Source organism: Mastomys coucha, unplaced genomic scaffold (assembly GCF_008632895.1).
Source record: "Mastomys coucha isolate ucsf_1 unplaced genomic scaffold, UCSF_Mcou_1 pScaffold14, whole genome shotgun sequence".
In the NCBI taxonomy this organism is placed as follows: Eukaryota; Metazoa; Chordata; class Mammalia; order Rodentia; family Muridae; genus Mastomys; species Mastomys coucha.
In genome coordinates this window covers 104,176,646-104,204,413 of record NW_022196896.1, presented here as the reverse complement: position 1 = coordinate 104,204,413, position 27,768 = coordinate 104,176,646, and the positions used below count along the sequence as shown (strand labels likewise).

Genomic DNA, 27,768 nt, shown 5'->3' with positions numbered 1-27,768 from the left:
GAGAGAGAGAGAGAGAGAGAGAGAGAGAGAGAGGTTGATTCAACTCTTGGGGACAGGACCCAAATGTTTCCTGTGCATCTTCTTTGATAGATTTAAAGAGATCTTATGCTCTTCCGCACTTCTTACTTTAGGCAGGGTCTTACAATGTCGTTCACACTGGGCCTCTTAAATTGTCTTTGCAGAAATAACTTTTATTTATTTAACCCAGGGCTTAACTGAGCTCCTGCCAGGTGCCAGGTTCAAATGAGGGTAATGAGCCATCTGGCAGGATGCAGATGCGGGGGGGTCAGTGGCATTTGTAGAGATGATGGTTCTGTTGGGCCTGGGGCAGTAGGCAAGAGATGGGGAGAGGTTTGAAGGCAGGGAGGGAACACCAGCCAAGAAGCATGGAGTAGAATAGACACAAATGGATTAGACTAGACACAAATGGAGACGCTTGGATGGCTTGAGGGTATCATCGGTGGCTCTGTGATTCCACAAACAGAGCAGACAGATTTGGGAAAGACTAAAGGTTTTCACTCAGGCTGATGTTCAACTGAAAAATGCCTCAGAGGTAATTTTAAATAGTCAGGACATTAAAATATGTTTAAAAGTTCATACCTTGCACTTGGAGTAGATTCTGTGAGAAGGAGGGACTTCAAGTACAAGAGAGTAACTGGAGGAAGCCCTAGATGGGACCGGGAGTGGCCCAGTGGTAGAAGGTTAGCCTAGCAGGGATGAAATCCTGCATCTGATTCCCAGCAGGCAAGTACTGCAGTTAGGAATAAAAATGATCCTGGCCTCAACTGAAGAAGTGTTTCGAGAACTCTCTGGAGTATAACATTGCTACTGTATAGTACAGACAAAATCTTTACTAGATGATCAAATGCACAACCCTGGTTCCTTAGAGAATTGCATGTTAGCCACTGATGTAGAAAACATCAGTAGGAGGCCTAAAGACATGTAGCCTCAGGCTAGGAAGCTGGCTCAGGGGTAAAGGCTGGCTCAGGGGTAAGGGCTCTCGCTGGCAGCTCAATGACCTCTGTCCCATCCGTAGGCCCCACATGACGGAAGGAGAGAATGGGGTCCCACAAGTCGTCCTCTGACCTTGAATGATATGGTGCACATGCATGTACACATGTACATATACAGGAATAAATGAATGTTTAAAAAAAAAAAGACACAGACAGTGGCCAGGAAAACTGCAAGCTCGTTAGGTTTGTTTCACGACTCCCTCTGTTTCAGCTCACTGTGCTCTGAGAGGTCATTCAGTCATTTTAGATTAAAAGTCTTGCTCTTTGTGACCTACCAAACACAGGAAGGAATGCAAATGAGCAAGTCACTCATCTCTCTACCTATATATATGTCACTATACTTTCTTACTATCAGCATTGGTGAGATGGTTTCATGAAAGGCTAGAGTAGTGGCTCTCAACCTTCCTAATGCGCTGACCCTTTAATACAGTTCCTCATGTTGTGGTGATCTCAACCATAACATTATTTCATTGCTACTTCAAAACTACTGCTAGAATTTTGCTACTCTTATGAATTGTAATGCAAATACCTGTGTTTTCCAATGGTCTTAGGCAACCCTTGTGAAAGGGTCACTCAACCTCCAAAGGGGTCGTGCCCCACAGGTTGAGAACACTAGGCTAGCGGCATTTGCAAGCGTCTGATGGCCCAAATCCCACAAGGTGGCAGAAGCGATGTTACATCGTCCCTGGACCTCAACATGCTTACGTGCGCGCGAACACACACACACACACACACATGCACAAATGAATAAATAACCTCAACTGAACTACCTGTGTCTACACATATACATCCATTTGGTAATTCTGTGCACTTGCGCATTAGCACAGACACAGACCTACACACACAGGAGAAGGCGAAGTAAAGCGCAAGGCAAACAAGCCAGGTGGCTTCTAGGAGTACATCGTTATCTGATGCAGTTAATCAGTAGCACTTAGAGAATTTACATTTCCACGTATTTCTAGGTGACAGTACTTCTCACAACTAATACTGTCTATGAGCTGTTAGGAGGACGGAAGCTAAGCGGGAGGCTGTTCGGACACTGAGGAGGTACCGGGCAGCTCCAGTGATAGCTGGAAAAGGAAGTCCAGAAACACGTTAGGAGGAAAGACAGACGGGACCACTATTTTGTGTGGGAGGAGCTTTTGCCATTATGTTTGATTATCATTCTGACTAATGCTTAGGAGTCTGCAACAGTGAAGTCAGAGAGCCACTCTGACTCGGGCAATGATCTTAACATGTCTACTTCACCTTCCTATGTAGTCTATTAACTACTAGCCTAGAAGTAACGGGGCTCCATTATTAGTGTGCGGCTCTGCCGGAGAGAGATTGCAGAGGCTTTGCTGAGACACCATTCACAATGCCCGAGGACTATGGACTGTGTAATGAGAACAAGCCACAAAATAACTTTGGCCCCAAATGATTCTTGACAGGGAAAACTACACCGGGTGAGGCTTAGCTTTGCAGTATCATTGGCAAACATAAATAAGGGAGGATTTAGGTGAGGAACCTCAGACAGAAGGACTCTCGCAGTAAGCTATAGACGTCTACTCCAGCAGGGACCACAAGGTCTGGTGCTGTGGTGTACACCTACAATACTAGCATTTGGTAGGTGGAGCTAGGCAGATCCTGAGTTTAAGACTAACCTGAGATGTACAGTGAAAACTATTTTAAAAAAAAAAATGTTTTGCTGTGTTTAACCTTTAAAAGGAAAGAACATGTTTTGGTAGAAGTCATTCAAGGTAAGTTCTGGAAAAGAGCCTTGAGCATCCGTGAAGCAGGGACGGGTGGAATCAAAGCATGCAGCTTTCTTCTGTCACAGACATTTCTTCTAGGCTCACTGTAGGATAATGCCGGCAGGAGGGGAGGCGTGGGAGGACTCTGGGCGATCTTTGTGTACCATCCTCAGTTGCTTCAAAGTGTTAGTGTGTACAGGTCAAAAGCTAAATGTCCTGATGAGTATACTCGAAAGGGTAATGCTCTTGTGAAATTACCAAAATAGTCTTCTATATTATAAAGAAGACCTACTGCCTCTTGGCTCACAAACTCCTTTCCACAGGCATGCTATACAGGCCCTTCAGATCCTGTCTCGTGAAACAGAAATGCTACCCTACCTATTTCAAATTTGCTTATAGCCATCTGTTTCCAAAGTGGAGGTGAAGAGCTGGCACCAGACACTGGGCTAGAAACAGCTCATCTTAAAGGGCCAATGCATTCTTACAATTCTCTTCAGATCTAGTGGCTGTGTGCCCACTCAGTTTAGGAACGAAGTGTCGCTGTGTTTTAAGTAGTGCATTACACCCATGGTTCTATGGCTCTTTCTTCCTCAAAAGTACAGAAAGATATTCAGGAGACTACAAGATATGGAAAATGCTCTATGACATGTGTTCCAAGATGATTCTGCTGGTGGCTTCGTTTGTATCAACATTTACTGTTTCAACGCAAATAATCTCAATGTAGCTGTCGGTGGTACAGTGCAGCAGCAGACGCATGCTTAGCACATTCAATGTCCTGAGTTCAATCCCCAGCATCAGTAGTTAATAATAACGATGACAATAATGCATCGATTTCAGATTGTAAAGGTCGACAGATGTCCACATGACCACCAAGGCGTATTTATGATGGTCTATGTTTTAATTTGGGTGCTAAGCACCCAAATTGGCTTTTCAGCTAAAAATTTCACTCACAAAACTTCTCTTCCACTTTATTTTACACACTTTTTTTTTTTTTTTTGAGACAGGGTTTCTCTGTGAAGCCTTGGCTGTCCTGGAACTCACTCTGTAGACCAGGCTAGCCTCAAACTCAGAAATCCGCCTGCCTCTGCCTCCCAAGTGCTGGGATCAAAGGCGTGCGCCACTTCCTCCCGGCTTATTTTACACACATTTTCTGGACCAGGTTCTAATGCACATGTGGCTCTTTATGTTTCAGTTTTAAAGAAATACACCCCAAGACGTCCCTTAGTATGTTTTCCTGGCTCACACATAAAATTTCCTAAACGCAGTTCTCAGAAACTCATAAACACTCAACATTAACATCCGAGAGAAAGCCAGAGGGCATGCCAGTGCAGCCTTCGACACCTCATTTGAGGCTACTGATGCTTTGTTTTGTTTTGTTTTTAAAGACAGGCACCGGGTTTAGTGTAACTCAGATCTTGGCAGGATTTTCTTGCTTTAATCCTTTGGGTGTCAAAGCTCCACCCCACTGGTTGCCCTGTAAGATAGAGTCAAACATACCTTTTCGGAGAGCATAAAATACCCGTCTTTGACACCCGTTCTAAACTCTTTCCTTATTATAAATCTAGGTTTAAATTCCAGAACCCAGTCTTCAGAAGGGAAAAGACCTCAAAGCATAGTCAGCCGACCCATCTCTGCACCCCTCAAGCGCTCTCCATCTCACAACACCTGTCGGAAAAGCGCTCACACAGTTACCAGGCATATTATAGGGGGGGGGTGGCATCAAGCGTTGAGCTTATTACATTGAGGATGCACCATGCTCCTTTGCCTGAATCCTTTCTTGCAGCCTAGTAGAGAAACCCTCAGTCCTGGTTTCACTCGATTGCTATGATAAACCAGTCCTTTCATCTGACAATTCCAAGTCACAATCATCACTCAGGAAGCCAGGGCAGGGACCCAAGTTAGATGTCTGAAAGGAAAAGACATAGAGGAATGCCATTTGCAGCCCAGGATCTGTGTGCAGAACGGAACAGCCCATAGTGAGCTGCACTCTCCTGCATTAATTACTAACCAAGAGGATGTCTTACAGACATGCTCACAGACCAACCTAATGTAGGCACTTCCTGGACAGACATGCTCACAGACCAACCTAATGTAGGCACTTTCTCGATCGAAGCTTCTACTCTCAGCTGAGACTCTAGACTGTGTCAAGCTGACGATTAAAGCTCCCCAGCGCATCATCTCTAACATTTTATGGTACTTTTATTTGTTTACAACCGCAAGAGTATGAAACAAGCAAGCTTACTGCTGCTCACAACCCACTAACTCCAAACTAGAGGTTTCTGGACGTCCTTCAGAAAGCCATTCTCCATCCAACAGAGTCCAACTGCTGTTATGTTTGAAGAGCGCTTTCAAACTGAACAAAACACTGCCCCTTCCCCTACACACACACACACACACACACACACACACACACACACACACACACGCGCGTCTGATTTCAGTGCCTGGGAATGCTGGAAGAAACTCAATGTTAAAAGGAACAGAAAAACGCAACATCTTTTTTCAGTTAAATCTGAACAGAGCAGGGAAAACAGTGGATATATATGCTCACATTCCCCTCAGCCAATCCCAGAGAGCCAAGCTTGTGATCTTGCTTTTTGTTCACATCACCTTTGGAAATAACAGTGCCCCCCCCCCACAAGTGTGCCCTCACCAAACTGCTGTCCTTTGTCCTTTGTTTGTCCTTGGTCATAAGAACAGATGTTTCATAGGGACTCAGATCTAGGCTAGGGCCAGCCAGCCATCATACCCCTAAGAGTCTCTTGTATATTACTGTAAATTCTTCTTACTATCTGCGGCCCAAGGGAAGGCTGCAAAGCCAACCCAATACAAAGACGCGTGGGTGACCCAGGGCAAGTATTCTCTAAGTTTAGTCTTTGCGTTGTACGTATGTGGGCAATGTGTATGTATGTGCACACAGGTGCATGTATACACATGTGCATGTATGTGTTCAAAGGTGTGCACGCTGAGGCGGAGGGGAGGCTGGGTGCTTTCTTCGATCCTCCTCCATACATATTGAAGCATCTTGCTTGAACCCAGAGCTTGATGGATGGCTAGTCTAACTAGCCAGCTTATCCTACGGATCCCCTGACTCCGCCTCTGAAAGCTGAGATTGCCAGGTGAGCTGCTATGCCTGCCTCGTTCTGGGTGGGTTCTGAGGATTCAAACTTTAGTTCTCACTCCACTGAGCCATCTCCCTTAGGCTCGGGGCTTTTTTTTTTTTTTTTTTAAGAGTAGCTACATGATTGAAGCCAGACCTTAGAATTAAAGAGATCTGATTATTCTCAAAGATGCCCGATCACCAATATTTGTACAATCATAAAGCTACCAGAGAGCAAAGAGTCCCGTGGGCATGGTGTTGGACACACATTTTATAATCGGTCAAGCTGAGGTCCCAGTTCAAATGCTGTTTGGCTAGTTATTACTACAATCAGCTACAAAGCTGAGACAGTTACTAGCTCACCCTGGCCAGGCTCCATCTCCACGAGGCCTCTCATCTGGCTTTATATACACAATGCATGCCACACAAACCACAGGGCAAGTAACAACCCCCCTAATTCTGAAGGGTCGTGACTGGCACCAGGGTTAGAAGCCAACCCCCCTAATATTGAAGGGTCGTGAACTATCCTTAGACTCCATTTTTCAAGACTGATGAATGGATGTATGGATGAATCTTCTCCAGTCCCACTGCTCATTCTAACTTCTCAAATCATGAAGGGAGAGTTGCTGTTACTTATATATAGACTCCCTTATCACAGAGCAGCCTACACATTGCATACTATGCCCTCAGCAAAGACAGACAGATGTAGAGAACCCTCAGCCAACAAATACGGTGGGATTTATAGAGCTTTTTTGTTTTTTTTTTCAGTAAGTTCCCCTTCCCTCCCTCTCTTCTCCCTTACTCCTCACTACTAGATATTGGACCCAGGACCTGATCCATGCTAGGCACGTGCTCTATCACTGAGCTACATGTACAGCCCTCAATGTTTTTTTTCAATGTGCCTCATTTCTTACAGAATGGAAAGCATAATTAACTGAGCATTTTTAAACACACAAACCCACCAAAGTATGCTTAATTATAACCACAGGAGAGGGGTTAACAGCAGGATACAGAGACTTCAAGAGTCTAGAACCAGTTCACTCTGATTTCAAATCATAGTTCCCTCCTTTTGGTTCCAAAAGCTTTTAGGTGTAGGAGAGTGACAGACCTATCCTCCATTCTGTGGTGTTTCATAGCTCCATACCCTGCCCATCACCAATCAGGACTCCTGAGAGACAGCTCTCACTGCGGGGAGAGCTCTTCTTGTCTTGGACACTGGCATGTAGTCTGGTTGAGGAAGAGTCCCACTGGGCCACATACCTTCAAGGTGGCTGAGCCTGACACGTTTTGTGGTATTATTTATTCACAAGCAGTTAGTCAAGGCTTTGCCTTCTGTCTCAAGGAGAATGGATTAAGAACACGTGAGTTGGATTCAGCTCAAGCTGTGGCTGGGGCTTTGGACATCAAGAGAGAACGTAGGAGATCTATCTGGTGAGCGAAGGCTGACACCTGCAGCCAGGGTCAGGAAGGCTCTGTTTCCTGAGGATTACGACCCATAGGGAACCCAGTACCTCTGGCCACTGTGTATAGTTACAGAGGCTGGCAGAGCAAAAAGACTAGGCCAGGGTCTGGGAGCAGATGCACCGTGAAGATACCCTGTGGAAGGGTGCTCTTACTGAAGGGTCCTCTGCTGTTTCCCAGGGGACAGAAGGCCTCTGGGGAAGTCTATCCTGCACAGTGAAAGGACAGAAGAAATCACAGAGGACAGCCATTAGGTTCACAGGGATGGCCAGGCCTAGAGGTTCCAGAAAATTCCAGAGGCCAATATGAAGTAGAGCCTCTCAGCTATGACCAGACAGAACATTTAAGCATAAAAGCTTCATCCCTCATCTCATACTACAGCAGCACCAATGTGGGACTTCAGCACTCTCATCTCTCCATGTGGCCAAGAATACAGAAAGATGAAGGTACCCAGAGGCTAGATGCTTGGTAGTAGGCCTACCTTTAGGAGAAAATGCCCAGTCCCCTACAGATCAAAGCCCCACCTCCTTGAAAGGACAAAAGGGCCCATTCTTGGCCTTAGGCAGTCTTTTCCACTTGGTTGCTTTGCAAATTAGGATAAGGAACTGAAAGCTGGACCGAAGATTAGCAGGCAGCCTTCCCTCTAATTCAGAAACCACAGTACCAAAGCCCCTCACCTTCGCTGTCCTTCAGATTCCAGGGCTGCTCCAGTCTTTCAACAGGGCTGTTTAAAAAAAAAAATCTGGGACATGCAGTCTGCAGGTGGGGGTGAGGATGAGACATCACAGGAAAGCAGAGCACAAAGGGCGGAAAGCAGCTTGTGTCCTGTGGCTACAGAACACACCGGGGATCTGGGATGGAAGTGGAGCCTTTCTAACCAAACTGTAAAGAGATTTTTCTGAGTTGATGTAGCAACCATTTGAAGTGACATACTGAAATGGATAGGAGCCACTGGATGGAAGACTTGACGTGTTCACAACTGCCTGTACTTAGCAGCTGTATCTCCTGTGTGTCAGTTTTCTTTGTAAAATGGGGCTCTGGGTATACACAATACTTGGCACAGAGTGGGTGCTCTATAAAAAAAGCCCCCGAGGGAACCGTCTCCCCTTAAACATATAGCTTTAGAAAGAAACTGTTGAAATTTTAAAGCTGGTTTTTATTTTTGTTGATTCTGTTTGTCTTGGTAGATTTTGGCCTTGAACCCTGATCCTTCTACCTCCATTTTCCAGGTGAATAGGAGTATGGGAATGCACCACCAACCTCAGCTGAGGTTTTTGTTTGCTTGATTTTTGTTTGTCCTAAGAAAGAGTTGACATTTTTATTTGAAAATAAAAGTGGGACCAATGGAGCTGAGGGGTTTGCAGCCCCTTAGGACGAACAACAATATGAACTGACTAGTACCCTCAGAGCTCCCAGGGTCTCAACCACCAACCAAAGACTGCACATGGAGGGGTCTGATTGTTCTGGCAGCATGTGTATAGTAGAGGATTGCAAAATCGATCATCAATAGGAGGAGAGGACCTCGGCCCTGTGAAGGTTCTGTGCCCCAGTGTAGGGGAATGCCAGGGCCAGAAAGTGGGAGAGGGTGGGGTGGCAGGCATGGGGAAAGGGGAGGCAACAGGGGTTTGTTTTTGTTGTTTTTGTTTGTTTCTTTGTTTTTTGGAGGGGAAACTGGGAATGGAGAAATTTACATGTAAATAAAAAAGAAAAAAGAAAAGAAAAGTGATTTTTTTCCCCTTGCCTATTGACTAATTATGTTTCTTCCTTTTGGTTTACGAATAGGCAGAATAGATTCTAGGGAAAAGCCATCCCAGAACAGTGTGTTTATAAAGATACTGAGGGCAGATGTACCAACTGTAGGTAGATGATAGAGCCATGGTATAAAAAAGAAACAGGATTCCTGACATTATACCATATCGACTCGGGTCTGGACATACCATACCAGGCCAACGAAGTTCTGCGTAGCAGAGGCTTGTTGGAGACAAAGAGGGGAAAGAGAGAATGACAAAAGGAAAAGGGGGCAAAAGTGGGGAAGGGTCTGTCTTTTATTTAGGCTGTGACGTAAGTGTGGGAAGTGGACTCTGGGAAGGTATGTAGTTGGCATGGCAACAGGTGTCACCTATGTGTGACATTCTTGAGTTTGGAGCTGATGGTTCTTGACACCAGCAGTCTGAATATGATTTGGCAACAGCTACTTGTTTTATTGTCTTCTTTTTGAGACAGGGTCTTACTCTATAGACCAGGCTGGCCCCAAACTCATAGCAACCCTCTTGCCTCAGCCTCCTGAGCACTAGGCTTATGAAGGGGAGCCAACGTATTCAGCTTTAGTTTTCTTGACAGAGCATCGGTAACCAGAGTGAAACTAAATAAAGAGATGGGCAATGCTACACTCCAATGTGGTCAGGCATATGCTCTACATCCCCACGCAGAGCTAGTCTAACGGCAATTTTAAAGATGGTCTTCCTCTGGGACTCTGTGTTTCAACTGACTTTATACTTATTTGAGCTTCCAGGCAACTACCCACCCATGCATAAGTTCACTGACACATCAGAAGTGAGAGTTGAGAGCGCTGGGCAGAAATGTCTGTCACCCCAGGCTTAGGAGATGGAGGACTATAGTTAAGGGTGACAGTGATAGGGAGCAGGTGAGCATGACTCCCAGTTGTCCATTCAATCTCACGGGCACATTCTCTCTTCCTCTCCCTCCCCTCTCCCCGCTTCCCTTCTCTTTCTCCCTCTGCCCCATCTCTCTGTAGGGCCTTACTGAACAGCCTAGGCTGTCCTTGACATGCACAGTCTGATTGTCTCTGAGCACCAGGGTTACAGGTTTATACCATTGTCCTGATTACATTTTGTCAACTCAACACAAGCTAGAAGTGTCTGGAAAGAGGGAACCTCCATTGAGAAAATACCTCCATCGGAGTGAACTGTGGGCAGGTCTGTGGGAGCACATTGGGCAACAGTGATTGATGTGGGCAGGCCCAGTCCACCATGGCAGTGCCACCTCTGGCAGGTCACCCTGTTGCAATATGAAAGCAGGCTGAGCAGGCTATGAGGAACAAGCCAGAGACCAGCGTTCCTCCAAAGATTCCTGCTTTGAGTCCCGGCCTATAAGCCATAGACCAAATAAACCCGTTCCTTCCCATCTTGCTTTTGGTCTTGCTTCTTTTCACAGCAGTAGAAACCAAACTAAAATAACTACCAAGCCTGAAAGTTCTAGTCAGCAGGTTTTATTTTTTATCACTTGTGGATGCCAGTTTATGTAGATATATGAAGTAACACACACACACACACACACACACACACACACACACATATACATGCACATGCACATAAAAATACACCATGATGGTAGAAGTGAAATTCTCTAAGGGAGTTAAAGGGACTAACAGAAGAAGGAAATAAAGGGGAGAAGGGGAGAGAAGGGGAGAGGAGGGGCATACGGCAGGAGCATGATCAAAGTACATTATGTACTTCCATGAAAATGCCTCTGTGAAACACAAGACTATGTACAGTGAATGTGTGCCAATAACAAAAAGGGACGGGAGGGGATCACTTTCAGATAATGTGATAATTACAGAGAGGCAGATGTATTTATCTACCGCATGAGTCAGTTTTAAGGCTTTTTTGTTTTTCATGGTTAACCTACACTAAACCCCATACTTTTCTCTATTATGTGTCAAGACCAAACCAATATACTGAGTCTAACAACCCCGGCAAGACATTTACTTAATATTTAACTAAGGCTAAATTACACATTCTACTTCAGAGGGACAGGGCAGAATCCTGGACGCCTAATTCTATTGCATTCCGGGTAAGTTATAGGGGGTTTCAATCTGGCCATTGTTGGCTCTGCTTAAAGACTCATTAATCTCAAGTGAGAACCAATTTAACAAGCCAGGGAACCGTTTGAAGTGACTGGTGGGAGCAGTTTAAACAGAGGATTAGGAGATAATCACATTTCGAGGCATCCTTTGGCTCTATAAAGTTGACCCCAGGCCAGGGGATGTGAGGTGCAGGCCCTCTTCCACACCTCTCTAAGCAGGTGGCGTGCTCCTTTGTGAGACAAGCAGGTGGCAGTCTGATCTCTTTAGATATGTTATCAACCCTGTAGTGATGTACGAGGGGGTGGGGGGTGGAGGGGAAAGGTCCCCCATTCATAAAAAGGCACCAGACCCCTACAGCAGTAGGGCCCTAACATGCTCTCGCAGCCATGACTTAACGTGGCCTTTAGATCTGCTCTGCGATACTCTCACACAGCTAGCTGGATGTAAGTAATCAAGCAGAGGAAAGAAAGCCAGAATGTAACCTCAGCTTTCCATCTTAAGCTCCTTTGTTGAGAAAGTGCAGGATCCCAAGGGTTCCCTGGAAGGAACATAGTGCTTTTCTGGTTTTCCTTATTGCCAGGCTGTGGCATCTATGAGGGGAAATATAAAAAAAAAAAAAGCGTGTACATTTGCCAAGTCATTAAGCTTTGGCTACACTGCCCCTTCAATTGTATTGCACACAGCAGCAGGCGAAGTACAAATAATTTAACACTAGGTTTGGCTGGCAGTCATTTTTTGATGTTGAGGGGATTCACAATGCTGACAGGAATCACTGAGGACAGTACATCACATCACAAAAACTTCCCTTCTTCAGTGTCATTCCAACAGACTTTTGCCCTTTTTCTCCTTCCTGAACACTAGAGGGGTCTCTTTTAAGTGTCACGCCCATAGCACATGTGTGACTACATGACAAGCCTCCAGAGATCTCTAATTGTGCCCTTACATCAGTAGGGTCTGCAGGCTAGAATCACTACACGCCTCCAACAGGATTTCTGCTTTGTATTGCATGAGACTGGTCCCTCTAGTTCCAGATCCTGGTTCCAGAGCACTGGGCTCCCCCGCCCTGCCCACAGCCCATAGCTGCCCCATGAACAGCCAGTCTAATGGACTGGCCAGAGCTGGATGGATTTGTGAGATGGAACTCTACAATGAGCTGCATCGACTGTCTTGAAAGGTTGAACATTGGAATTAAGACAGAAACCTTACCACTGACAGCAGGAGGCAGAGGAAACAGTCACAACTCGGTTGTGCCTGACAACCACACCAGTCCCTGCCATCGGCCCTCTGAGGTTGTGGCTCCTGGATCCCCCGCAAGCTTAGAACACATCCCACTTCTCTGAGTGAGTTTGAGTGGCCCAGTGTTGCTGGGATCACAGACACACAGCTGAGGTCATGTTAGCTAGGTGCTCCTTTTAGGACCATGAGTCTTTGCCCCAACCTCGAAGCTGTGATGGAGGTGGGAGCAAACCTTTCTCTCCCTTCATCTGGAACATGCCTTGCTTCTGGTCAGGGGGATAGTCAAAAGCCATGAATTACTAGGGGAGAAGGAGGTCCTGCTTAGAAACTGCCAGAATCAACAAAGGGCTTATAATATCATCAGAAAAAAAAAACTGAAATGGTTTAGGTATGATAACACACACTTTAGAATAATGTATGTATGTTAGATAAGCAGGGATATATTTTTTATAACATGTTCTTTAGAACTGACTAAATTCCCTTGCTCCTCTAGGTGGAGCAAGGAAAACCACAAAGGCAAGTTGTAGCTGAACCAGAATTCCAACAGCAAGGACCAGGTTTCCCAAAAGTTGGTCCCTGCTGAGCAAGCTATTTAGGGACAGGAAAACTGCAGGCCAGAAACATTAAGTGCCAGAAGACAGACACCTCAAACCCAAATGGCTTAAAAAGAAGCCAAGAGGTCAGAAAGGATAAGACAGGGGGAGGGATGACATTTGGGCCTGAAGTACAGAGAAAGGAGCCAGCAAGATGATTCAGCGAGTAAAGGCACCTGGCAGAAACGCTGAGTTCAATCCCCTGGAGCCACAGGGTGGAAGAAGAATATTGGCTCCCTTAGCTTGCCCTCTGACCTCTACACACATGCTTTAGCACCTTCAACACATACAAACACGAAGAAAAAATAAAGATGTAAAATTTAAAGTAAATAAATAAAGCAAAGAGAACATCCAGAAAAAGGCATGCAAATGCTTTTTTTTTTTTTAACTTAATACTAGGGTGCAACCCCAGGGTCTTGTTTATACCAGGCAAGCACATGTACTACTGAGCAGTCAGGTGCAGTGGTGCACTCCTTTAACCCTGGCACTAGGAAGGCAGAGGCAAGCAGATCTCTATGAGTTCAAGGCCAACCTGGTCTACACACAGGGTTTCAGGCCAGCCAAGGCTACATCATGAGATGTCTCAAAAAACAAAAGACAAACCACTTTAATACTTGTACTGTCGAGATACATCTATAACTGTGGTAAAGACCAAGTTCAAAGATGAACCTGTGATTCACCTTTGAATCAGCATGCTCTATTAAAGCTAGCCTGGGCTCCCATCTTTTGTTATATCTAGATCCCACCAATTTCGATCCTTATAGGTGTACCCATCTCTTACTCTTATCAATAAATACCATGAAATACCTTGGGATGGGAGGGTGAATCATTGCATCCAAAGGCAAACCAAGAACTCAGACAATCACATTTTAGATGTTGTCTCATCTTCCAGAGCACAACTGTCTCTCCCTGTGGGAATTCTAATCAGATGGCACAATCATGGAGTCTCTTGACCCTTCATCCAAGATGATTTTGAGCCCAAGAAGTTTAAAAACACTTACATGGAACAGAAAAGGAAAACAATGATTTGTTATTTTTCAGCTCATTTAAAAAAATGCTTGTCTAAATCTGCTGGGATAAAATACCATTTTTTCAAGAAAAGTAGAACAAAAGATTGGTTCTAAGCAAGGTTGGGAAGGAAGCTCATCTAATACAGAGGCACAAGGCCCTGGGATCAATCCAAAATGTTGAATGAATAAAGCCAAGACTGGTGGTGCATTCCTATAATCCCAGCACTTGAAAGGCAAAGGCAGGAAGATCAGAAGTTCAAGGTCAGCCTTAGGAACAGGATACAAAGCACCTTGTCTCAAGAAACATATGTAAGCTACTATTACAGTGAAAGGCACATACATAGCTGTACACATCCACACACATGTATACACCCCACATGCTTGAGTGTGTACACGCAGGACGTTGCACACACACACACACACATATAGAAAAGTAGAGTGACTGAGGGGGAAAATCTCTGTCTTCATACACATGCACCCATGCATGTGAGCATGAAAAGATATATGCACACACACACACATGCCCATGCAAAAGCAAAAGCAACAACAACAACAACAACAAACAACACCACGCCCAGGGCTTTCTCCCAAGCAAGGTTAAGAGATTAGTGTACTGCGGAAACAGCAGAAAGGAGTCCTACTGTACACATGAACTTGTCATACTATGTTACTACCTACAGCAGTGGTTCTCAACCTTCCTAATGCTGCAACCCTTTAATACAGTTCTTCATGATGTGGTGACCCCAACCATCAGATTATTTTTTATTGCTACTTCATAACTATAATTTCGCTACTGTTATGAAACACAATGTAAATACCTGATACGAAGGTTATCAGATATGTGACCCCTGTGAAACGGTTGTTTGACTCCTCCCCTACCCCAAAGGGGTCACGGCCCACAGGTTGAGAACTGCTGCCCTATTGCTAGACACTCTGCCTTAGATGTTTTGATTTTTCAATTGTATGAAGAGTTATTGCTTCCCACTGCTTAGAATTTCTAGACTATAGATTCTAGTTAGATTGTGATCAAATCTTACTAAAATGGCCTCTTGGAAGGTTTTACCCCACATCCCCACAGGGTTGGCACAAAGCTCCTTTGTTCCCTGCTCGTCTTATCTCTTTTCTCTATTCTTGTTGACTTATAGGATGGAGAACATCAAAGTACATGAAGTCACAGGCTGGTCTGATTACTGCAAATAAGATGGCCTTATAGTTTATGCACTACCTAAAATAGACCAGCTGGCAAATTCCCCTATAAGTGGTTTGAAAAAAAGAAAGACCACCTGTGCAAAACACTTGAATACCAATATTCAAGACCTTAGATGTGCCTGTGAACAACAAATAGAAATCATGACAAAATACTTACAACCCATATTGTGACCAATCTTCTGGACAAATTAGGATCGATATTCCAGTGGGTGAATGGAAGAAACGTGATGTAGAACACTTCCTGACCCAAAGCGGCTGAAAACCGGAACAGGTAATAGTAGAAGTAATTCTTCACAACATGCTCCTCTCCAGAAGCCTGAAAGACAAAGGTCAAGGGGTTCGTGAGTTCACTCAACATGTCTGGAAAAAACCTGCCTTAAACTCATCACCAAGGTGCTGCCTTCTCAGGTCTCGTTAAGATCAGTCTGTATCATCTACTGATATGGATCAGCCCCACTTGTACACAGAAGCATAAGGAGAAATTAGGGGTTTTTGGTTGTTGTTGTTTTGGGGTTTGGATGGGAAAATGGTGCTTTTCTCAAAGATGTCCACTCATCCCATCCAAGAACCAACTAGACCTAACCCTGCTTAGCTTCTGAGGTCAGGTGAGAACAGTTAGGACGGTGCAGTACAGACTCCACTCCATAGTCTCTGGAACACATGGCTGCATCCCCTTACAGAGCAAAGGTGGCTTTGCAAATACAATCAGACAATGAAGTGGAGGTAGAGATGCTTTCCTGGATCTTCCACGTGGGCTCTGTAGTCACAGGGATTCTTGATGAGATGCAGTGAAGGAGTGGCACCCCATTTCTGACCTGTTCTCCAAGCTGAGAAGCCCACTTCCACTGCTGGGCAAATCTTTTCCCTTTCTTAATAAACTTTCTCCATTTCTATTATTTAAGATAAAGAGGATGACGGGGTCAGGCGTGTCAGAATCAAAGTCCAGGGCAGAGATAGTGCATCACTAGTTTAGATGATGCAGGAAGGGGCCACAAGCCAAGGCTGCAAGGTGTTTGTTCTCTGAAAGCTTAAAGTAAGGAAACAGACTTCTCTCATGGGTCTCCAGGAGGAATTTGGTGACCGTGGTGACAAGGTGATTTCAGTCAATAAAGGCCCATTTTAGGCTTCTAACTACCAGAGGTTTAAGAGAATAAGTTTCCATTGTCTTAAGCTACTAGCTGTTAGCATCTTGTCTAGGCTCTGCCCCAGAACTACCTGGCAACAGCTAGGTGTGCCTGACTCACTATAAAAGGGGCTGCTTGCCCCTCCTCTCTCTCTTGCTTTCTAGCTCTTGCTCTGTCCCCTTTCTCCTTCTCCTCCTCTCTCCCCATTTTCCTTCTCCCCTCCCCATCTCTCTGAGTGATCATATGACCAGCCTTTCCTCTACTTCCTCCTCCTCCTCCTCTTTTTCCTCCTCTTCCTCTTCTCCCTCTCCCCCTCCCCTCAGTCCCCTCCCATCCCCCTCTCCTCCTCCTCTTCCTCTCCCTCCTCCTCCTCCTCCTCCTTCTTCTTCCTCTCTCTCTCTCTCTCTCTCTCTCTCTCTCTCTCTCTCTCTCTCTCTCTCTCTCTCTCTCTCCCTTTCTCTGTCTCTACTGGCTGTTCCCTCAGGGGGGAGGGATGTCTTAGCATAAGCTCACAGAGGCACCCCCTTCCCTGACATCTGACTGCATATCCACCAAACATATTCCTTCTCTCTTTATTTTTATAAAACACAACAATAGCAATAGATAACTAACCTAAGGACAGTAGAAAAGGACTTGCCTCTAAATTTTAGTTCATTTTTAAAATAGGACTAATAAAGTCACACCACAGGGATGGTGTAAAAATACAGCTAGTACATGTAGGGGATGTTAAAATGTTCTTGAAATTTATCATCCCCTGTCCTTACTTTATCCTTGAATGAGTAAAAGAGGGACGTGCCAGTACCAAGCAGACAATGCACTTAATACAATATGACTATTTGCTTTAATTGTCAACTTGACAAATTTAGACTGTCTGGAAAGAAAGTGTCAACCAGAAATAGTCTACATTGGGTTGGCCTGTAGACATGTGTGTAGGGATTGTCTTAAGCTAACTGATGTGGGAAGGCATGCCCACTGTGGGCAGCACTATTCCCTAGGCAGAGAATCCTGAACTGTTTAGGAGTGGAGAAATAGAACAGAGCACAAGCAAGTATGTTTCCATTCGCTCTCTCTGCTTGTAGCTTTGTCTTCACTTCCCCACACCAATGGACTATAACCTAGATTTGTAAACTAAAATAAACCTTTTCCCACATACTTGATTTTTGTCATAGTATTTTGTCACAGCAAGAAAAATGAAAGTAAAATACCATGATAAACACTTTTGTATTATGGCATATTAGTGACAAGTTTAACAATAAAACATTTTACTTTTTAAGTGAACCAAAAAAAAAAAAATCTCTCTGTCTCTGTCTCTCTCTTCCCTTTCTTCCCTCCCTCTCTGGAGACAGGGTTTCACTATGTATGTAACTTCAGCTGGCCTGGAGCTCTCTATACCACACCAGTTGCTTCAAACCTGACAGTGCTCTGCCTTGGCTTCTCATGTGCTAGGGCAACATACAGGTGTGTGGCAGACACGACATCAGACTCATAAAGCAGAATTTTAATGCAACCGAGAGTCATTCTAAAACTGGAATGCAGACACTGAGAGTGAGAGGGAGGGGACATCAGCAGACAGGCAGGCGTCCTAAAGACTTACAGCTCTGCAATACGACTTTGTTTTATGCTGAGTCAGAGGTCTTTGAAGCCCCAGAGGGATACAGGGGAAAAGTCATATGTGTTCATTCTGGAGACATTCATCCTCTGCCTGTATACAAGGCTCAATAGCTACACTGTGACCTGGGGATAGTCCAGAGAGCAGGTGTGAGAGAAACTCATCTGTGGAGGGGCACTGTGGAGGACAATTTCTAGGAACTAGATCTTCAAGGGCCGGTATTTTGGAGCCCTTGAGAATAGCCAACAATACTTTTATATTTTAAGCATTAAAATGAAGATGACCTTGAAACTGCACAAATATAGCTATACTCAATACAACTGGCTCTCTTCCAGGTACACATCTCTCTCTTTTTCCTTTCTGAGAGGCTCTGTTTGTTTTTTTTTATTCCAGTGCCTCTGCCTCCCCCACAGCACCCTGAAACACAGAGCGAAAGTTTTATGCCTTTTGCATTAAGAGCAGGATCTGGATTTACTAGAACCAGCCATCTTTTCATTTGAGAATTCAGACTCTATGTCCAGAGGCACAAGGATTGCCCCTGAGTACGGTTCCTCGTGCCAGTGTCGCATCCTGTATGTTAAAAGGAGAGCAGCCCTCGCTCACGGGGTTGAAATTTACTTCTAAATGAACTGAGGGAGAAGGGCAAGCAGGGCGACTCTAAGCAAGAAAGACGATGATGCACAAAAGGAAGTTTTCAGGTAACATTGCTGGATGCATAATTAAATGACTTCACCACTAAAGCCTTGGTTATTGGTACCCAAGCAAAGTGGTAGATGCTCATCTTTTTACATGAAGACTCTAGTTCCTGAGCTGGGGATATGGTTCAGCAGGTAAAGCTTTGGCTGTGCAAACTGAGGCCATGACTCGAGAGATCTCTAGAACCCATATAGAGCCAAACGCTTCATGAGTACACTGCCTTGTTCTGTGTTAACTTGATACAAACTTCAGTCGTCAGACAGGAAGGAGCCTCAGGTGAGGAACTGCCTCCACGAGATCCAGCCGTAAGGCTTTTTCTCAGTTGGTGATCAGTGGGGGAGGGCCCAACCCATTGTGGATGGTGCCATCCCTGGGTTGGTGGTTCTGGGTTCTATGAGAAAGCAGGCTGAGCAAGCCAAGGTGAGCAAGCCAGTAAGCAGCACCCTTCCACGGTTTCAGCATCAGCTCCTGCCTCCAGGTTCTTATTCTGTTTTAGTTCCTGTCCTGACTTCCTTTGGTCATGAACAGTGATACAAAAGTGTAAGTCAAATAAACCCTTTTCCTCCCCAACTGGCCTTCTGGTCACTGTGTTTCGTGGCAGCAACAGAGACCCTAAGACGATGAGCATCTTTAATGCCCGCACCCCTGTGGCATGACAGAAGGCAGAGACAGGAGACTCTTCAGAGACTCATGGGCCAGGGAACCTGCGGTATACAGCCGTGAACAACAAAGCAATGTCCCAAGCAAGGCGGAAGGTGAAGACAGACACTCAAGGCTGCCCTCTGACCTCCACACGACCACACCACAGCACAGGGGCATGCTCATTCACGCTCATTCACACCTACACAATTTTTTTTTTCCCTTGAAGTGTATAGGGCTTCACTATAGCATATGAAAGAACCGAGTTCTGATTCTCTGGTATATGCTGGTCTCCTCAGGAACCACTGGAGAGACCAGAACAAGGGTTAGATACAGAGATGGAGCCGGCAGTGGTGGTGCACGCCTTTAATCCCAGCACTTGGGAGACAGAGGCAGGCAGATTTCTGAATTCGAGGTCTGGTCTACAGAGTGAGTTTCAGGACAGCCAGGGCTATACAGAAAAACCCTGTCTCGAAAAACCAAAAAACCAACCAACCAACCAACCAACCAACCAAACACCAAAACCAAAACCAAAACCAAAAAACAAAACAAGAAACAAAGATGGAAAGTGAAAAGGAATGCGAGGAGGGGAACGAGGAGGAGGAAGGAGTCCTTGTCCCAATCTCTACTTTCCTGTTCCCAGCTTGCCGTGTGTAAGGGGCCTGATGGCCCACATGCTGGTACCATGTTCTGGGGTCTTTGTTTAGGAGACACAGAGATGAGCATGCCATGTTACAGAAGACTGAGATGGTGCTGAACAGGGACATGCAGGGTGACAGAGAACAGCTCTTAAAATGTTGTGTGTGACTTCTCTTTGTCCTGGGCATATGGCTTCTGTACTGTGATCTTTTTGCCCCTTCCAGTTCAATACATGTTATGATGTTTTTTGTTATTAAAACAAAAGACAAATGCTTTTCGGTTGTGTATCATCTGCCACACAGCCAAACAGGAATGGCTGGCAAACAGGGTAATAAAGTGGGAATTAGCCCCATAGACATTACTCCAGGCTGTATAATGTCATCTGTTTTTGTCATTAGTGGATCTTACAGATTGACTGTGTTTTCCTGGGGCATTTTATTTTCCTGTGATCTCTTCTTATCACACTGTCCCTGTTTAGCTACAGATTCTCCAAATGTGCATTCTCCTACATCAGAGTTCCCATCATGTCTCTGGAGAGAAGCCGTGGCTGTTTGCAGGTTGTCCATCTTCTGCAGGGCTTCTGTCAGGGCCTGAATAATAAGAGAGCGATAGGAACCAGGCTGGCTGCCCAGTACTGACGGATTCTTGACTCAGCTCTGTTCAGAATATCTGAGCAGGGTCTTGTTTACTAAACACAAACCCAGGAGTCCTAAATGCCAAGAATATTCACCCAGGTCAGCGTGGCTGAGATTTTAAGAAGGGCTGATCCAGACGGCAGAGAGACAGATGCCCAGCAGACCTGGCAGCCGGCCCAGGCTTTCAGAGGAGGAACACAAGAAATGGCTTTTAGTCAAAACAAAGTGTGACCTTGGGGAGGTCCGACCAGCGCTGGCCTTGGTGGTGAAGGATATAAAGGACAGTGTAGAAGGCTCAGTCGTTTTATTTTTAAAGCATCTACCTCTGAGATGTGTCCCTCACCATCGCTCTCAGACCAAGCACAGAGGATTTCAAAGTGGTAATCCTCCTGCCTCACTTGACCTGGGGGATTATTGTGGGTGAGTACCACCACACCTGCCCTTAGTTGCTTTTGACTGTATGGTTAAAATGATGGGAGACTGAGGAAGAAACAATGCATTAAAGAGGATGTTGGCTCACAGCTGTTACATAATAAAATGGATTGTCTGCTTTAATAGGCTGAAAGCGGGGAAGGACCTGGGGAACCTGTCTTGGGCCACATTTCTCTTACTCATCCAAGGTCCTCACTAGCATCCGTCAGGACAGTTTGGCAATCGGTTTGCAAAACCCTGAGCTTAGTCTCTTCCTGGCCCAGATACGGACTTCCTGTTATTAACCTTTGGCCCCAAAACACATAGGCTGTAGATACTCCAACCCATCTTTGAGGTCTCCAAGTCATCTGATGAACCCTGCATCAAGGTCATGTGTCAACTCTCTTTTCTTCTTCCAAAGTCAAGTTCAAGACATCAATAGGACAGACTCCACATCTAAGCAGGCCACCCTCATCAGGGACAGTACAAGGAGTTCATTGTCAGTGAAACCCACTACAAACTTATTTTTAAATGACTTTAAACACCTAAAGGTCTTTTACAGAACACACCAATGGCACCTGTGGCGATGGCAGACAATTTCTCAGTGAAAGCTAGAAGCCAGGGATTGCCGTGGAGGTGGTGGTGGTTGTGGTGGTGGTGGTGATGGTGGTGGTGGTGGTGATGGTGGTGGTGGTGATGGTGGTGGTGGTGGTGGTGGTGGTAGTGGTGTGGTGGTGGTAGTGGTAGTGGTGGTGGTGATGATGATGATGCTGATGATGATAGTTGTGGTTAGAGGATGGTGGTAATAATGATCAAGAAGAAGAAGATGATGGTGGTGGTGGTGGTGGCTGTAGTGAAAGCAGTAAAACCTTCTGCAAAATGCTTCTCAATTCTAAATGGACAATCCAATCACCATCAGTTAAAATGCAAACTGACTGGGGAAGGGGGTCTAAGCAGGTCCCAAGGGATGGCGACGCACACTGGTGGGCCTGGGTCACACACCCTCAGTCATAAGGATCACGTGTGAAGGATTTCAAAATACAAAAGTAAGACTCAGATTTAATCTTCTTCAGCCATGAAGGACGCAACAAGTGGTGACAAGAGTACAAGGCATTGTAACGAAAGCACCAGATTAAAACGTTGAGCAAAACGAAGCCTCGGAAGCCTGCGGGGAATCCTGCCATAGGCTAAGTGCAAGAGCGGGGTGGAGTCCAGCACCTCCCTACGGAAGGTCACAAGGGAAGAGCTCACGAAATACACACTCCAACGAAGTAACAGTCTGACCACAGGACTGACTCATTAGTGGAATAAAATAAGCTGGCTTGGAGCTCCTGTCCTTGATCTGGGGGGAAGTTTACATAATTTCTGGATAATGAAGCCAAAATTAGTAAAGAGGTGGGGGGGGGGGTCATGTGTTTGAAGACCAATCTTGCCCTCTCAGACTTGCACAACACAGAAAAGGAGCCTCATTTGTTGCCCTAACAAGGACATTTGTACCACCTTAATCCTGGCCCAAAAGCCGAGCCTCCCCTGTGGGAGGAGCACTGTCATTAGGGTCTCTGTGACACTATTTACTTCTATGCTTAACTAAAACAGAAACCTCATTTTTTTCCCCCAAGGTGACATAAAAATCTCAGAGAAGAGTCCAGCAACATTCAGATCAACACTGGAAATTCTAACTGTTGCCTTTTCTAACCCCAGCTGATTGGGCAGGGAGTCTTCTGCCATTGCTACCTGGGTCTTTAGGAATGGGTATGTCTTAACCTATTTGGGCCTCCAACTCCTTATCATGAGCGGCCCAGTGGTTATTCCCTTGCTCCAAGCTCACGCACGGTCATTATCAAAGTAGGTAACTCTTGCAGTTATGGGAGGAGGCAGAAGTCGGCATATGGGAGGCAGATACCACTCCCTGGACCGGGAAGTCACTGGAAGATGCCTTTCGGTGGGGAGAGGTGCCCCCCAAAACAAGACAGCAAGAGTTAAAAGCTTCTTGTTGGTTTTCTGACTCATGCTCTGTGTTCAGCCAGAATTTCTACTCAAAGCACAGGCCTGGGGAAGGTTAAATGTGACAAACATGGCATCTCACAAAGTCTTGGCCCTCCTACCTCTTTTCTGAGAGGCTGTGCATACTCTTTGGCTATTTTACTGGGTCATTATAGCTATCACCTTTCTCCACCCCAATCCCTTCCAACCCCACAGCACTCCCAGTAAGCAAGAAAGAAGGTTAGAGGGGAGAGGGGTGCAGATCTCTTTAGAGTACTTCCTGCTGAGCAGGGTAGACTACTTCCAACTTGAGTTCCTAGAGGCCAATCCAGGATATAATCCGGCCAGCAATCCAGAAACCCAGCAAGCAGCAAACCAGCAATTCAGCAAAGAAGAGCAAACCAGCAGGAGCCAGTAGGAGTGGGGGCAACAGCTGGGGGAGCAGCAGGCAGCCAGGGCCCTCTCAGGACTCTCCTCTTTATAGCATAAGGACATCCCAAGTGGCGACTGATACTCCTATGTCAAAAGATGGTCTTCCAGCAGTAGCCTGAGAGCTGAACTCTGGATGGAGGGCAGGCACTGGTTCTGCTGGGGACTGCAAGCCAGAGACAGACAGACTTAGTAAAAGTCCCCCTAAACAGAAGGTGGCTCTGTGTCCTAGGTGAGGGGGTATGAATGGCCGGGATGAAGGTAGATGCAGATGCTATGTCTAGTCGAAGTTTGAGAATGACACCTGAGGGACAGTAGCCTGTGGGTGGAGCATTTGTTGTGGTTGTTTCCAGAGAAAGGTCCAGGCTATCCTGGAATTCACCATGTAGCCCAGGCTAGCCTCAAACTCCTTGGCCTCCTAACTGTGTTGTTGATAGGTGTATGCAAGCCCACCCTGGCTATTGGGACATTTTTAAAGAGGTTAAGAGAGTTATGACTTAATCTATAGTGGGATGATCCACTTATATTTTCCTCTCATTTCCTAAATTTCAGAGATGACTTGGGGTTCAGCTCGGTGACAGCATAGCATGCTTAGAGTGAGCCTGATCTCAAGCTCAAGGACCAAAAGGTAAATAAATGAAAAATAAATTTAATGGGAAAATATCATTAGCAATGATGATCTCAAAAGCCATGGAGGGGGTCCCAGTAACTTGGCCAGGAGGCAGCCATGTCTTATCCTGACACAAATCTATCAGCTAGCATGCTTAGACTGCTTTTTTTCCCCCAGAGCTGAGGACTGAACCCAGGGCTTTGCACGTGCTAGGCAAGCGCTCTACTACTGAGCTAAATCCCCAACCCTGCTTATACCTCTTTTAAGTGATATTTTCTTTTTCTTTTTTCTTTTTTCTGGTCTTTTCAAGACAGGGTTTCTCTGGGTAGCCCTGGCTGCCCTGGAACTCACTCTGTAGACCAGGCTGGCCTCGAACTCAGAAATCCACCTGCCTCTGCCTCCCAAGTGCTGGGATTAAAGGTGTGTGCCACCACCACCCGGCACTATTTTCTTTTTAACACTAGGCAATGAAAGCTTTCTAGCCCATAAGGAAAACACTGGTTCTTACCAAGAAAGATGGCAAAGAAAATGAAGGAAGAGGCAAAGCGGAAGAAATGAGAGCATTCGAAGGTCTCATCTGTCATCTATGCATCCAGCTCAGACTACAGGCTGGGCCATCATCTACTTGCTGTCTTAACACGGAAGGACAACTTCTTTGGACAAAAGCTGGAAAGGAAACCGCGCACTAATCATTTTCTTCTGCTTTGTTGGCCCTTCTCAGGGTCCCTCTGTCTAAATCTAAGACTACCAGAGAGAGTGAAGGGGTCTGGGTATTGTGCAGCTTTTTAAAAAACTGGTAGTTAAATGCTTTATCCAACCCAACTGTGGTTTTCTCCTGGCCGATCCTTCAGATCTCAGCTCATCCTCTGACCAGCTGACATCTTCTGTGTCTTTTTCTCAAGGAATAGCGACTGTGTTGGGTATCATTAGCAATGGTGAGCCTGGGCTACCAACTGGGAAAACCTTAGTAGCAGGATACAATGAGCTAGGTTTTCCATGACCTTGGACCTGAGTCTAAGAAATGGGCCTTGCAATTGGACACAATCTTGCTTCCTTATGATTTTTAACACTCCCTCCCCCCGTCCCCCGCAACCCCCTGGCCTAAAATACAGAGTTTTGGGTTTGCTTAAGAACAGAATCAAATGCCGGGCTATGATGGCGCACGCCTTTAATCCCAGCACTTGGGAGGCAGAGGCAGGCGGATTTTTGAGTTCGAGGCCAGCCTGGACTACAGAGTGAGTTCCAGGACAGCCAAGGCTACACAGAGAAACCCTGTCTCGAAAAAACAAACAAACAAACAAACAAACAAAAAACCAAAAACAAAACAAAAAACCAAAAATAACAACAACAAAAAAAGAACAGAATCAAAGGATGGGTTAAGGAGAGAGGAGCATCAGCTTCTGCAGGGGATGACGATGCACGGACCTTTCAGAGGACCGGGACCTGAGCCTCTGCAAGGGCATTCCCTCCACAGATCAGAAGAGCAATGGGGGGTGGGGGTGACATAGAGAACAGAAATAACCACTGCCATTTCTAAAAGGAGAGCTAGCCAGCTGTCCTTCAGACTTCCAAAATGTCTTAGGACTATTTTTCAAAACATTCTGGATCCGCTAAAACCCAAAACACTTGTGCCAAACATTTTTTTCCATTTAATTTTAAGCTCTTGTGTGTTGGGTGGGTGGGTGTGTGTGCTGCAGATGTTTCTGGTTTGTTTATATTAACTTATCAGAATGACATCTGGAAGATTGAGGTGATGTTCAAGGAGTCGTATGAACGTGGGTTCATTAGTTCTAATCTGAAAAATTCCACTCCCCCTCAACATGTGCAAGTGCATGCACACACACACACACACACATATGGGGTTGGGGGTGTTGCAGAATAAAGAACACAGACATGGCAGGGTTGGCTGTATCCTTTAACTTTGCTCTATGTCCCTATCTGGTCTGAATTCCCTCTAAAGATTTTTTTTTTTCAGTTTGAATGAGCAAACCCAGGGATTTGCAATACTAGGTAATCACTAGTTGTATCACTGAGCCCTACCAACACTCCCTTCCTTCCTTCCTTCCTTCCTTCCTTCCTTCCTTCCTTCCTTCCTTCCTTCCTTCCTTCCTTCCTTCCTTGTCTTCCCTCCATCATTCTTTCCTTTCTTGGTTTGGTTTGCCTTCAGTTTTTTGCAGTTTCGATAAAGCCCCACCTGGCCTCAAACCCTCCTCCTCTCTCAGCTCCCTGAGAGAGGATTACAGGTATGTGCCATGGCTCCAGGCATCACACTGCAGTCTTCAAAAACATTTCCTAAAGCGTTAAAAGAAGTCACCAAAGCATAAGCCAGCTATTCAGACATGTGTGAGATTTTCTCCTTAATAATCTTTGACTCAAGTTGGAGTTAAAAGCAGACATTAAAATGAATAGTAACTACCCGAAACCCAATTAACTCAATGCCAAGTCAAGGTTTTATCTGAGGAATTCTTCTTTCTTTCTTGGGTACAGAGCTTCTAGCTGGCTTTCTCTATTCAAGAGTCTCATGGGAGATATGTGTGTGTCACAAAGAAGGATGGAGCACAAAGGTGGTTGCTCCATAGAACACTCTGTCCCCGACATCTTAAATCTCCCTTCTACTTCCTACAAGTCTAAAGGAAGCCAGGATGGTAAGAACAAGACAGGACTTGGGAAACATGTTCCCTCTTGGGTCCATCCCACCCTCCCAGAGATGATTTGTCATTATTTGGCAGCAGACATCATTGTGTAGCTGGGATGGACCAGATTGGGAAAGGACATGCTGGAAATGGGAGAGGGCATTCCGTCCAGAGGGCCTGGCCTTACCCACACCCCTCCTAAATCTTTTCTACATAGAGAGCTTGTAAGGTTCCCCTTCAACCTCCTCCACAGTTTCAAACTGTCACTCCCCACTGGAAGGGTGGGTCTAATGGAGCTTAAAATCACCAGTCACAAAAATAAACTCAGGAAGAGCTTTGAAATTGTGTGCACACACATAAAAGAAACACCAGAGAAACAGCGCACAATGAAGAAACAATGGACTCCCCACCCAGTCTGTTGCTGACCCTCTGGTTTCTTGGTGTCCCATGACTTATTTTTTTTTTTTAAACTTTGTTTTTTGAGTCGAAAGCTGGAGCTTTTTATATTTTGTTTCCTTCCCTGGTATCTGATCACCACTTGCTCTTTTCTGATGAACACATTTCACTTGGAACCATCTGAAAATTCAAAAACAAAAACTCCTCAGGCTTAAGCCACTTTGAACATTTCGGCTGTCCCCTCCCACTGCAAAGACATGGGCGGAGATAGTCTTAAATGCTGTAGCTTTACTTAACATGCCCTGAGCATTTCACTAGGTCTGAGGAGTTTTGTTTTGTATTGTTTTGTTTTGTTTTGTTTTTTAGAGACAAGGTTTCTCTGTGTAGCCCTGGCTGTCCTGGAACTCACTCTGTAGACCGGGCTGGTCTTAAACTCAGAGATCTGCTTGCCTCAGCCTCTGAAGTACTAGAACATATTCTACATCCTGGTTTTGACTCCATTTTTGCTGCATTGCACATTCTTCTTCACCCTTGTGTTAAGAGGAGGCAAAGGCTGGCAGGGGCACCCAAGAAGTCCCCTGAATACAAGTGGTTCCATGAGTGTCCTGGCTGGTTTTGTGTGTCAACTTGACACAGGCTGGAGTTATCACAGAGAAGGGAGCTTCAGTTGGGGAAGCGCCTCCATGAGATCCAGCTGGGGGCATTTTCTCAGTTGGTGATCAAGGGGGAGGGCCCCTTGTGGGTGGTGCCATCCCTGGGCTGGAAGTCTTGGGTTCTATAAGA

The 27,768-nt window shown here is 45.5% G+C and overlaps 1 protein-coding gene across 1 annotated transcript in view; it reads right to left on the bottom strand.

The window, feature by feature from the left end:
- Positions 1–27,768, bottom strand: part of Sgpp2 (sphingosine-1-phosphate phosphatase 2) — a 115,421-nt gene that overhangs the window by 46,592 nt on the left and 41,061 nt on the right. The window contains exon 2 of the mRNA XM_031368882.1: positions 15,339–15,497. Within this exon, the coding sequence (XP_031224742.1) occupies positions 15,339–15,497 (159 nt within the window). The remainder of the gene's footprint in view (positions 1–15,338; positions 15,498–27,768) is intronic.